Raw genomic sequence first — 14,242 nt, 5'->3', positions numbered from 1 at the left:
AAGCAATACATCTATCTGAGTACCCCTGACTCATAACGATGCCTGATCCAGTGAAAGCGCCCAAGAAGGGTTCCAAGAAAGCCGTGTCTAAGGCCACCAAGACTGGCAAGAAGAGGAGAAAGACCAGGAAGGAGAGCTACGCCATCTATGTCTACAAGGTCCTGAAGCAGGTCCATCCTGATACTGGTATTTCCTCTAAGGCTATGGGTATCATGAACTCCTTCGTGAGTGACATCTTTGAGCGCATTGCCGGTGAGGCCTCTCGTCTGGCTCACTACAACAAGCGTTCCACCATCACCTCCAGGGAGATTCAGACCGCCGTCCGTCTCCTCCTGCCCGGTGAGCTGGCCAAGCACGCCGTGTCCGAAGGCACAAAGGCTGTGACCAAGTATACCAGCTCCAAGTAGACTGCTTTACTGTAAACCAACCCAACGGCTCTTTTAAGAGCCACCCACTTCAACTAAAGTATTATTTTTACTTGTGGCGTCACGCACATGTTGAATGTTGCAAACTATATGCATAGTTTCATATTGGACTGTAAATTCAGAAACCGCAGGAATGAGTTTCATTTGGGTTTATATGATTAATATGTGCACACTATATTATATTTAATTAGTTTTTTACTAGAGGAGGTAAGCACTAGTAGAAAGTTTGACATATATTGGATCATCATTGATAAAGCATCATTTTTCATGTTTTCTATTGTTCATGTGTAATAATTTGTATTCATCATTAATATACATCGTAAATGATTACTAGCGATCCATCCTTAAAGAACACCAATATTTTGCCAATTGTTTCTGCTTAGTACTATTTTGATTCAGAATTCTAAATAATAGAAATTATAAAATAAAATGACTTGAGCCATGATTATGTGTCAATCTGAGCCCCCCCACCAGGGGTTACTTGTTATATGACCGGGTTAACTGTTCCAAATGTGAGGGCCTCTGTATCTGATGGAAAACTGAGAGAAGGTTGTCTCAAATAAAGCTGGATGGAGTTTGTTTGCAGACCTTGTTTGGTAAAGATGGATCTGTGAGTTAAACTGAAATAAATTCTGAAAGCTTGCTGGGAGTAAGTTGTGAATGTATTGAAAGACAAAAATATCTATTTGCAGATGGTGAAGATCAAAGATGGGGAGGATCTGTAAAGATTGAAAAATGGGAGTAGAACTACTGAATCTGTTGGAAAATTTGATAAAATGTTTCTGCAGAGACCAAATATCATTCAGGTGACTTTTAAAGGTGCTAGCCCAAACAATGTTGCAGTAAGATATATAAGGGTAAATCATAGTGTAATACAAATTAAGAAGGATTTTTCTGGGTAACAACTGTCTGATTCTTCAGATGACTCGAATATTCCTTGCAAATTTTACTGGTAATGTGATCTATTTAAATTTTCCAGGTGAGCTTCTCATCAATGAGAACTCCTAGAAATGTTGTAACTTTAACTCCCTCTAATAAATTATTGGTGATATGTATACCAGGAAAATTGTTATTAGCTTGAAGGTTTCTGGGTGTAAACATCATGTATACGCTTTTGTTGATATTAATTGATAACCTGTTTGCTTTAAACCAGGTGTTAACTTTACCTAATTCGGTGTTCATTTCAGATACTAGTTTGTGTCCATCTTTACCAGATAAAAAAAAAATTGAATCATCTATTGGTGGACATACTGTACCGGGCCCATTTGCCAGGGATTACGTTGTGGCCATAATAGCCTGCCTCCTGGCTGCAATCTGAAACACTACTACTTGGTAAAACATTAATGTCTACTTGTAAATGATTGAAATCCCAAAGTATGCAAAAAGTATGTGCAGGCAGAGGTTTGAAAACATAAAATACCACATTAAATGTCATTCTGAGCAGTATGTTGATAAATGATCCATTCCAAGTGCAAAAAAAGAGGTATATACCAATGTGATAAATTCTTTATTATCTTCCAGGTTTTCATTATAGTAGTTTAGTTGAAAAACAAGTAGATAACACAAGATAACACAATATTTTCAAGTTCAGTTGAAACTTAAAACCAACATTTTTTTTTCTAGTGCTTGGAACATCCTTCACCAGCATATTTCACTACCATGCAAAGACACTCATGCTTTTTCTATTTTTTTCTATTTTTTTCCCTCTTATTATTCATTTTTAAGTAAGATAGCAACAATTCAATATTTAATGGGAAATTATTGAACTTTGATATTCTAATAGAGACCTCTAATGCCTCAGGTATACTGTTCAATAGAAAATGCTCCTGAGTCACTGGACCTCATGATAGTCTCATTGTGTCTGAGGGATAGCTGTGAGCGGTACAACCCATTCCCAGCAGAATGAAGCGGGCTGTCAGACACCTGCAGAAAGGGAGATGGAGGGAAAAATGTTAAAAGTAATATTATCACACACATTCAATTTAATATCAAGACTAAAAATAAAATAAAACAAATTGAATTATATCATGGGGGTGGGGGTTCAAAGAGGTTCACTTTAATGTCATTAAATCGTGTTAAAAACATGAAGGAGCGGAAAATGTTACTCAGGTCCAGCGGTGTACAAAACAAGCTAAAAGTGTCCCTATAAATAAATACATAACCTAAATGCCTTCGGTAAATTAACAAAAAAGAGGTAAAAACCAGCATATTAAAATAAAAGAAGAAAAGTGCAGTGGACAGACTAAGGTAGAGAGTTCACAAGTCTCAGCTTCTGGGAAGAAGCTACACTTTAGCCTTGCCCTACTAGCTTTGAGGCTACACAGCCTTCTGTCTGAGGGGAAGGGGGTGAACAGAACATGTGTTGGATAGGAGGGGTCCTCCACAATATGTGACACCCTGCCTCTGCACCTGCTGTCCTCCAGGGAAGGGAGGCTGCTGTGGGTAGTTTTTTGAGCAAGGTAAGGCAAGTTTATTTATAAAGCCCCATTCATACCAGAGCAATTCAAAGTGTTTTAAAGAGTTAAAAAAAACAAACCAAAAAAACCTCAGAACAGTAACAATCAACAAAACATACAGGGAACGCTTAAAACATTTAAATTTTATATGCAGCCAGTTATGTTTGATCTACTCTCTCTGGACTTATGTAACTTAACGTACATAGCAAATGGTGTTGGGTCTTATTATTTATTTAAATTAGGAGGGATTATTCTAAAAAATCAGCCCCCTTCGCTGCTCGGAAGTCTGTGGCGGCGGCTGTGGCTCAGTGGGTAGAGTCAGGACTATCGGGGTGAGGGCCACCGGACGATGGTCATTCATGCTTTACGCAGCTGAGGTTTTGGGCACTCGAGAAATAGTGGACGTCTTGAGACAAACATGCACCACAGCTTGGGAGAGAGAGATGTTAAAGATGTCCATCAACAACCCTGTGAGCTCCAGAGCACAGTCTCTCAGAACCCGTCCTGGAAGGTTATTCGGGCCTGCTGATTTTTCGGGGGTTGATCCTCTGCAGTGTCCCCCTCACATCCGCATCCTCACATAACCTAAGGCGCTGAAATTTACAGAGCCCTTCAGCCTCTTTTACTCCATTGTATTCTGGTCTGCTACCACAGAATGGGCAAAGGATAGAGACATATCCTTGTGGTCTGACAACCGAAGATTATGCAGAACAGCCGTACATTTCCATTCCTTCTAATGAACAGCAGGGGGCAATCCAACTGGTCTGACTGAGCCTATGAGAAAATGTGATTCCTTCTTGCTTGATTTATTTAATTACATCTCTAGGTCAAGTCATCCTAAATACAGCATTATGTTATTAAGTTAATTGGGTCTATCATGGTCTCATTAACAGAAGAAGAGAACACATTACAGAGTTTGTCTTAAGGCTTACCTGTGCTTGATCGCTACCATACCCACCTGAACACTTGTCTTGTTTAATGTTAAATTTCACTGAAACTTGGGAGTCAGGTCAAATATTGTTCATTTGTTTTTGCTAGCCAAAATATGCATTCCAAAAACAGTTACATTGAATGAAAGGCTGATAATAGTGTGAGCTCATAATTTGGCATTGCAGGCACCTCACTTCATCTCAGCTTCACCCTTCTATACAAGTATTGTAATTTCTGGCTTCAAAAGAGGATTACTATGGCAGCAGAGTTATCTCAAGGCTTCAAATTGGTAGTCCAAAAACCATCAAGTGATATCACTGCTGTTTAGTTTGCTTCTTACTCAATTTTTGCCGTTATTTAAATTCCTTAAATCTTTTAACATCAATTAAATTGTCATCCATTTTCTTATTAACTAGATATTTTACCTCTTCGAATTTCTTCGCCTTGTACTGCTCAGCTCCCTTCAGGAAGTTTAGCAGTATGATGTCACACAGCACTGTACCCTTTAAAAATAACAAAAAAAAAAACTATTTTAGTTATTCTTCTTTTGGTAACAGAAATCTCTACATATTAAGATTGGTTAGTTTAGATGGAAGGTTTACTTGTTTTTCTAATCATACCATTCTTTGAAACGGAAAAAGGCATTACATCACTTTCTCCAAATACACCTGTATCCATCAACAAAATCAATCATTTCAACTCACAATACACAGGAGTTGCTTTTCAACTACTGCCTAAATTAGTTGTGTAACTTTGGTGTTTAAATGGCTACTTTGAAACTAAAAAAAGCAATAATTTAACACAAAAGAACATGCACAAACTAACCGAAAAAGACAGCTGTAGAATAAAAATTCCCTTGTGGGAGTTACATCACAGTTTTTGTAAATGCAGTCTGGTGCAGTATTGCTGCTCGACACGAACACATCAACGCACAAGTATGTGGTGCTCATGTCCGCATCAGCCCCTGCTGCGTAGGGGCGATGCAGAAGTATAAATCAGCCTTAAGTCCTCACCACTCCTACGGATGTGAAGGCTGCAACCATGTTGATGAGAGTAGGAATCATGTTGAACTTCCCTGCCTATGAGAGGAAAATTTGTTTTATCAACAGGTCTTAAACAATGGCAACATACAAAAACTGTACACAGAGAGACCGTAACCCTGAAATGTACCTGTTATTTAACTTTCATTGATAAAACTACTTTATCTGCAGCATCACTGTGGTCCCAAAGTCCATCGTTAGATAGATGATCCAACAAGGGCCAACAATTCAAGTTGCATGAAATGTATTCATTATTATTCTAAGATCTCTGATGATGCTAAAATCAATAACTGTAATTACCATGGTTAAAAATATATAGAAGTTGTGTGGTGTATGCAACTAGCACCATTAACAGCTATCAAAATAACCTTTTGCCATTATTAATGGTGTATTGATTTTTGCAAGTACACATGCTTGACTTAATGGGTCTTGGTACACCAATAGCTTATTGATTATTCATGAATGGACCAGATTAATGCTTTGTAATAGTGATTGGTCATGAGGGCCGGTACAACCCCACACATCAATGCATACTCACATTTCCATTGACCAGGACATCAAACCTTATGGCATGGGCTTTTACCAGAGTTCTGTAGTCCGTCCCATTCTCCATTTTATAGTATTTGGCAAACCTGGACACACAAGAAATTAAAAAGATCTTCTTCTAAAGAAAACTTTTGAGCATACGGATCACAGGCAAAAGATAATACTTTTTAAGGAAAGAATCATAAATATAAAGAGCATATAAATGTCTAAAATGAAAGCATATAATAGCACCTTTTAATTTGGCTGTTGAAACCATGGTCTAAGTTGAATATTTTTTGGGGTCTTATTTACTACTGGGTGTTTTTAATTGCTCCAGGAGATGGCTTCAGCTAGTGGTCTCAAAATGCTCTGTAGCAGCTAAAATGAAATCCTTTGAGGTATGTAATCCTGATCGAAGTCTGCAAAATAATTGAATCAGACCACTACACTGGTAAATGTTCTAAAAAGAAGGATACTTTTAAAAAATACTTAAAATCAACCATTTGGTCTGTGCTGTAACATGCTGCTATAATTATTTGCATTTAAATTTAGCACATTTTACTGTTGTTAGTGGTGAGAATCAGTCCATGAAAAATTATAACTTTAACAGTACTTTATGTGACTTAAAGTTTGGGACTTTGAACAGACATCTTTTCGAGTTCTTAAAGTATTAAGCTTTATAGATTTGTCTTCATATGTTGCCACTCTGTTGTGTCACCTTTTGAGTTAAACAAAAAATACAGGAGTTTAACATCTAAAAAATAATAACAAAAGGTGAAATTAGATTTGGTTAGAGATTTCTGTCAGTGCTCCAACTTGGCCACCGAAGCCAGGAAAGTCTGGACACGCTCCTATCTTGAAGCCACGGAGCTGTAATACATTTGGTTAAGATTCTCCTTTGAGTTATCTAGGTGGAAGAAATTAGCCAAGGTACATACCTGAAGTTGTAGCCAGTTGAGACAGCGTTGTGCTGAGACATGGCATCAAGTCGGGTGAATGAGTAGGAGGGTTTACACTTGTCGTCTGACTTGTCCAAATCACATATCCAGCCAATCTTTATTCCAATCACTCCTCCCTGACAGAGTTTTGAAAATGAGAGAGGTCAATAGCAATGCAGATGATGGTGTGATATTTTCATACCACAATACAAACAGTATCTTGCTTATTAACTAGTCCCAAACACGATGATTCAGGAGCATGACCCAGAGACCTAAGTAGTGCCTACCATTTGTCAGAAGACTGACGATATTTTTAGTAAAAATAAACTGGCACACTTTTAGTCTGAAATTATAAATAATTATTATACTTAGAATATTGCTTCTTTCTTTCTTGTTCCACTTGTGTTCTTGAGTTTGGATTATTTCTGTTGGTTGGGACCATGGCGTTAGCTGATTTAGCATTAAAAACTGCCTTCTAGAGAGACATGTGGTTCCCCCCGATTCTCGAGACTTTCATGGTTTCACCTGAGCTTACCAGTTATACTAACTTCATAACCCGTAGAGAAATTAGAGTCCAACATCATATTCATATCAGGACATGAGGACAGTAACTCTACATTATCTTCCAGGGTTATTGCTTCCTGTTTGCAGTTGTATAAAGCCCTCCCATTGGCTGTTGACAATGCTTAAAACCTTTCTGAAAACCCCTCCACACCATTAGGTGTTCCGTGTTGCTGCTTGTTCTCTATCTACAGATCTGGGGTCGTCGTTTAGGTGATGAGGTACACCTGGTTCTGATGTAGCTGTGACAGTACAGCCTCCTTTCATCTGATGTGTTGGGCTTTCTCATTGGCTGTCACACTTCCAGATTGGGCATCACGCAGCTCTTCTGTTTCTTTATTTTCACTCATTAAACCCTGGTTCTATGATTTCCCTTACTTTGTAGTAATTCTGACTAACGTTTTGCACATCCCTTGTAACACAATTAAGTTGCTATCTTCGTAATTTAAGACTAAAAACTCTTGATAATATTCAACTTGGTTTATTTTACTATATCGTCTGAGAAACGGACTGACATGTCTGAGTTTCATGACCGCCGTACCGAGTTACCAAGATGAGAGAAGCACCTCGATTCTAACAAAACTCTTATGATTTAATCCCCATTTTGGAAAGTTATCTAACTAATTGAAATTTCATGAGAACTTGCCGGATTGAGTCCGACAAATGTGGAGAATTAACCCTCTTAGGACATGATGTAAGACTCATCACACCCTGGTCACAATTTTCTGAACTGCTGCCATCAGGCAGGAGGTACAGGTGCATGAAACAGTAGGACAAATAGACTGAAAAACATTTTCCTACCCCACAGCCATCACTGCACTGAACGCTGCTAAAACATAAATTCAGTACTGTGATATCTATATCTTGCCTAAGGGAATTGTGCAATGAATGTCAAATGTAGATATATGTGTGAGTTTGTCTGTCTTGTGGGTTTCTGTGTTTTCTTCCCATTTTTTTAATATCATTTTTGCACTGAAACAAGACTGAACTTAATTTCGCTGTACTTGTGACAATGACAACAAAGATATTCTATTCTATTCTATTCTATTCTATTCTATTCTATTGTGAGGAATTACCATACAATACATACAAGTCTCACATCTTCTTTTTGGTGAAAATCCAAGGAAAAACAAGTAAAACATGACCCAGACACCTTTTGAAAATGTCCTGACTTTACCTTGTCTGCCAGCTTTGTGAAGTTCTGCTGTGCATATTTGACCACGTCTCCGACTCTGAAGATGGGACAGTACGTGTTGTTTACCTCGTCAAACTTGCATTTCTTAATGTATTCACTAGTGATGGTTGGAAGGAAGTTCCCTCTGCACAAAGATAGACATATCCTTAAATTAATATGATATTTGAAGTGCAATTATCATTAGGTCTGAAATCAGAACAGCCATACTTGGTGTAGTTGAAAGTCGGGAAGCGGATGCTATTCTTAATGAAAATGGTGAAATTCTCCACCTCCATCATTGGTGTGCTGCAAGTGAGAAAAATTGAGAAAGGACAGTTAGTCATTCAGAACAAAAATAAACAGTACAGCTTAGTATAGCAGTTTATTTGATGCACAACTTTCTTTCAGTTTTCACGAACCTCCCAAAACCAACCCCACCTTTCTAATTGTTTTGTACAGTTTACTGTGTAAAATAATACAATATTTACACAGCACACTGAGTCCGCAACAGTGCAGTGATGAAGCTCTGGTGCTATCCATACTTTTATATTGATCTCCCCCAACAGTGTAATTGGTGTCCCAACGTTTGACTTCACATTGTGTTACAGCACTGCATGTGCAAGAAGTGAACATGTACGGTGCTTAAACGAAGAAGTATAAATTAGGCTATAATTTAGGCGAGAAAGGAGCTAAGTATTAAGCAAGACCTCCATGTTGCCATAGTAACTAGTAGGATAAACATAGAACATTGACGTCGCTGGGAGGCCATAAAAGCAGAGGAAAAGATTTCTTTGGGGGATTCTTGGGTTTTGGGTCTGTCTGTCTGTCTGTCCGGGATTATCAGAAATGTGAGCTGTATGCTGTATCTTCAATAAACCCGCAAAGGCTGCAAGTTGATCCTGTCTTTGTGTTATTTAAATAATAAGTTGATTAACCATCGGGAAAATCGACAACACTGTCAGCAGTTTTGTAAGGGCAACCCCTCTCCCTACCAAGATGCATAGAATAACAGCCCAAACCTAAAAGAAACAAGAACAGTAGTCTGAATATTTTAACCAAATAACTACAATAATAAAGCCTGTTTCACAGCCACTGCCAAAAATAATCTACTGCAGCCATATCAAAACATTTTAATAAGATCTCTAAATACAGGACTCTAGTTGAAATATATCAGGGTAAGCCTAAAAATGTGCTCAATCCTGACACAGCAAAGTGTCTCAACTGAACAGTGAATCATAACTCCGTTTCTCTCAGTGTATCAAGTCAATATCCTTCATTATTACAACAGCTGTGAAAATCATCTTCATCACCTCATGTAGAGCATCATCTTACGTTTTTATGGTATCTATCTCAGCAGGACACCATCCTTTTACCTCGCACATCATGGCGGTGGTGTTGAACGGTACACACTTCCCTGTAGGAATTCCTGTGCAGAGAAAGAAACACTTTTATGCATACTGGAGAGGTATTATGTATAAATCTCAGGCTCATAAATAAACCAGTTAATACTGGTACATTTGAGTGATGCTGTGAAACAAGAAAGTATGTTGAAAACAAAGGTCTCACCATAATCTCCCGGCTTGTTGATGAACTTTGTGCAATTGCTGTCCTGGGTACAGATGTACTTTTTATCACTCTGGGAAATATACACAATCACAAGCACACTATTTAAGGCTCCAAGTATTTTGACACTGACAACAGCACTCTACAGGAATTCAATAAATTAATAAAAAAGCCAAAGATAAAAATCCTGTCGAGTAATATGTTCAAATTGAGCTCTGATGTTTTGCTGTATTAAAGTTCTGCAGTTTTTGGTTCCCTTTGCAATGATCACAATTTCTACAACAGGTCATTTTGTTAATGCTGACCTTAAATTATAATATAAGAAGTCATCATATCCTGTATATTTATCTCAATATCTCTTGAGAGCAGTTTCGAACTGGTTAAGAAACAGCCTGTAATTGATATTGATGCTGTTGAATGAGTTACAAAAGACGAATGATGCCACCAGGTAGGTGTCAGATGAAGTGATTAGCTGCATGCTGAAAAAATAAACTCTTTCGCTTTTCTCAATGAGTGATACATTTGTCCTTTGAAAGACATAAGGATGATATTTTTGCTGAAAAATAAACCATACTCCCCATGAATGGGACTCTATCAACAAAGAGATAAGAGGTTCACTGTAAAATGCAAAAGGGTAAGACTAGAAATGGTTACAACAGCCAAGAAGAATAATCTAAACTGTTCGACTAAACCTCTCAATGAAAAGACATCTGCTGTCTCTATTAACAGAGAAAGCCCGCTTTCCATTGGTGTCCAGAAAAAAACTCCACACTCTACACTTTTTGAAATTGTAGTAGTATTTATGATTGTGAAGCACCATTAATGATAACATTGCATTAATGTAACAACGGCTGACCTCAGGACAGTATCCTTGGATCTGGTTCTCTGTAGTGATCATTTTCGTGATGATGCAGAAGACTGAAGCTCCCTGTAGAGAAACATACCAATATTCACTTGTATGCAGATGATGCAGGTATCTCGAGGTACAAAAGGCATCATCAATTCTAGAAACTGAAAAGACTCATGCTAAGGGTCTGAGTCCACTGACTGTGGTTTTTATTCTGACAGCGCCTGTTTTAGATACACAACCACTAACTAACTAACCACAATAATTTTTTCGATGTATTTCATTTATTAAAAGAAAATATAAAGCGTACAGAGCATCTGAAAACAGACTTAAAGGTCACTACTTAGGGAAGCAGAAGTACTGCAGGACAACTTTTTTAACCCAGCAACATTTAACGCCTTTGAGAAACCAACGGATATTGAGTTTGTGGGAGCGACCAGCACAAAATATGCCATTAGTGGACACTGGCCCTATATTATGTATGTTAATTACAAAAAAAATAGGTGAAAACAAGTTAAGACTAGTTCAAGTATGTGGGTCTATTTGGACCCTACATTAAACTTTAAAGCCAGGAAGACAGAATGGTATATATATTTCCGAAATCTGAAGCAAATCACACCATTTTGACATTTGACACTACCCCTCCCCACTAGATTTCCTCTCACTCACCCCCTGACCCCCCACTCCCCACCCACCAAAAAGCTGTATCTGTCCTCACCTGCGTAGGCGTGACGTAGTCTGCAACATCCATTACTTTGTTGTTGTAGACTCCAAAACCTTTGACCTTTGTCATCACTGAAGATTCAATTGAAGTGTCTCTCACCTGATATGCCTTCTCAAAGACAAACACCCAACTGAAAGACACACACACACACACACACACACACACACACACACACACACACACACACACAAACACAGAGAGAGAGAGAGAGGAGAAGAGAGAGAGAGAGAGAGAGAGGAGAGAGAGGAGAGACCGAGAGTGAGGGAGAGAGAGAGAGAGGGAGGAGAGAGGTTTCCTGTATATATACATATATACATAGGTAGGTAGGTAGGTGTGATCGAGATTGTTTCCACACCTGCTCCAAATCAGGGGCAATCAGGACACACCACCTGACCAATGAGTGTCCAAACTGAGTGCCCCGACAAGAGACACTAACTGAATCCCTACCAATGTCAGAAAAAAAGGCTTAAAGACACTGGGTAAATTATAATTTTGGCACTAATAAAATGTCATGATATAAGTATTACAAAAAGTAACACCAAACCCAAAGCATACCTGACAGTTATATACACCTTCATACTTACCACTTGCAGTCAGGTTTCTACTATGAAATCAATTTCTACAGTGGACAACAGAAGTAGCAGTGTTAACATTAAGATACAATGAATTTTGTTTGACAATTAAGTTCCAGTTGTATTTGGTAGCCATAAAAGAAGTAGAAAGTAACATGATAAAACCAGCCCACTTAACACAAATGTCAGGACTCTGTCAGATAAGTTGGGTCACCTCAAGGGTGTTTACAAACAGAGGCATGTAGAGAAACATGCGAAAGTGTTATTGCCCTAATCATATGTCCCTAGCTGGTTTCTGTAATCAAGAGATTATTGTTTTACCTAATGGCATGAGTTGTCATCTGCTTCAGTCACACCCATTTGTGAAAAAAATCTAACCCCACTCATGTTTGCCAAGAATTTAATTTGCACATTTCATTTTTTCATCAGTGACTGTGACGTACTGCTCACTTATGCAATCATTTGAATGATATATCTATATATACTATATATATATATATATATATATATATATATATTATATATAATATATATATATAATATATATATATATATATATATATAGTATATATATATGAAAGGAGAACTTAAAATTTTTAAAACAGTTATGAATGTTGTGATGAATCCTGTGATGGAACTCATCCAATTAGGTAAACACAGCAACTGAGAGTTATGGACACCAGTAACCCGAACCCAGTAGGGCGATACTAATGGCTGCCAAATCTCCATTGTATGGCTGTGATCCACTTTTCTTCTGTCTGTTTTATTAGCTTATTGTAGATCCTGTATATTAGCCTTGTCTTGCCTGTTAGTAGCCCCACTGCACAATGGAGATAATCATGGTTAAACATGGAGATTAAAGGTTGTGCGGGGAATTCGTGGACAAAAGTATTTATTTAGCACCTGGCATCCAGTACGTAGGATATCCCTTTTGCCGTCAGTGTGACATGACATGCAAAAAAATCTATGTAACACTGATAACTGATGAAACTGTAATTATACTGTATAAACGGATTCTTTATTTGGTAATGACTGTACTGGATGGATTTTTTTTATCACTTAAACATGTGGATTATATAGGTCAAGAGTTTTACATAAAGTTGCATAATTAGGGGTGTGACTGGGACTGAGGTTGACAGGACAGATGGGCAGTTAAGAAAACCCATGAATGTCATCACCTGAAACTATGGTCCATGCTTCTACAGTTAACTCTGTAATACACTAGTTGTTATAACAGTGAAACTAAAAAGTGTAATATACATTTGAAGCCACAATAAAAGAGCATATGTCAGATCCAAACTAAACCCCTCATATATTCAATTAAATCATTTTTAAAAATACCTATGCTAGTTGGTTAATTCCACCAGGTAAAACTAAATACAATTGTATTCATAAATAAGCACCTAAAACACTCAGAACACTCACCCAATGAAGTAGGTGATGATGAGGAGCTGAAGACACGGTTGATGATGCCGATGGTCCAGCTCTTTACAACAACTGACTTTGTGGTTTCGTACGTGAAGAAGTCAGTGAATACACGACCACATCCTCGTATATGGGTGTGTAAATACACAAAAAGGAAGAAAAAAAAAGATTTTTTGGTTTTCTGTATGTACTAAAAAAAATTCTTTGTAAGCGGATGAAGGCTGAGACTGAATGTAAAGTAAAGCAGCTGTCAGCTCTAAAAATAATCAAGATTTTACTACTTAAATGGTCTCCAATCTGCATAATAAACATCAAAATATTTCAGGTCCAACACTGAGGGGAAAAATCCAGATCCAGAAGCTCTCTGTCCTTCTCCTCTGAAAAAAAGTCCAAATAAAACCTCCTTGTGCTTCAGAGAGTCTAAACCTAATCTGAGGCTTTCTTCCAGAAACTTCAGACTTTATGTGTCATGATGATAAACATGTCAACAAGTAAGCAGCCCTCTCTCTGTCTCTGTCTCTGTCTATGTCTCTCTCTCTCTTTTGTCTTCATCTCTGGTCTCCCCCTTCTTCATGCCTCCTTCTTCTCTCTCTTCTTTATCTCCGGTTTCTCCCTAAGTGACTCCTTAATCTTCCTCCCTCCTCCCCCTTATCCTTTTTCCAGGAGCAACATTGACACTTATGACCAAGATTTCTGGTCTTTCCAAAGCTTATATATGGATCAGAATGGTCCAGATTTGGTAATCCACTCTTTTGCTCTCCAGGATCAGGAAATCCAGTTTAATTGTGCTACATTTACAAGAGGCATATAAAATGGCAATGGCTTGTCAAAAACTGGAGGGCAGCAGGTCATATTTCAAGGTAAAAGAACACATTTGATATCTAAGGTTAAAATATTTAATCTTAATATGGTCAATGTTCTGATGTTGCGATGGATGGCTTAAATCTTGACTGCATTAGCTGAGAAGGACCAGGGAGAACTGAATGTAGTTAGCCTAGCTTAGCAGAATGACCAAAAGCAGTGGGAAACTCCATTAAATCTAGACATACAGACAAAACAGAT

The 14,242-nt window shown here is 37.9% G+C and overlaps 2 protein-coding genes across 2 annotated transcripts; one reads left to right on the top strand and one right to left on the bottom strand.

Annotated features, from left to right (window-relative positions):
* On the top strand, positions 1-1,068 carry LOC117815260 (histone H2B 3-like). The gene has a single exon (XM_034686874.1). It carries the CDS (start codon positions 39-41, stop codon positions 405-407), a length of 369 nt encoding a protein of 122 aa, XP_034542765.1. The 5' UTR covers positions 1-38; the 3' UTR covers positions 408-1,068.
* Positions 1,069-1,913: 845 nt separating this feature from the next.
* Positions 1,914-13,302, bottom strand: p2rx3b (purinergic receptor P2X, ligand-gated ion channel, 3b). The gene is given in 14 exon segments (XM_034687123.1): positions 1,914-2,348; positions 4,237-4,314; positions 4,825-4,890; positions 5,390-5,483; positions 6,315-6,451; positions 8,053-8,194; positions 8,278-8,355; positions 9,382-9,475; positions 9,616-9,685; positions 10,469-10,540; positions 11,178-11,313; positions 13,181-13,211; positions 13,214-13,286; positions 13,288-13,302. Coding segments are annotated over 14 exon segments (1,212 nt in total). The 3' UTR covers positions 1,914-2,222.
* Between the last annotated feature and the right edge of the window lie 940 nt (positions 13,303-14,242).

This window comes from Notolabrus celidotus, chromosome 7 (genome assembly GCF_009762535.1).
Source record: "Notolabrus celidotus isolate fNotCel1 chromosome 7, fNotCel1.pri, whole genome shotgun sequence".
Classification (NCBI taxonomy): Eukaryota; Metazoa; Chordata; class Actinopteri; order Labriformes; family Labridae; genus Notolabrus; species Notolabrus celidotus.
This window is presented reverse-complemented; position numbering and strand designations above follow the sequence as displayed.

Excerpts from the sequence above, each read along its gene's own strand:
- LOC117815260 (XM_034686874.1), top strand. The coding sequence starts at position 39 with ATGCCTGATCCAGTGAAAGCGCCCAAGAAGGGTTCCAAGAAAGCCGTG.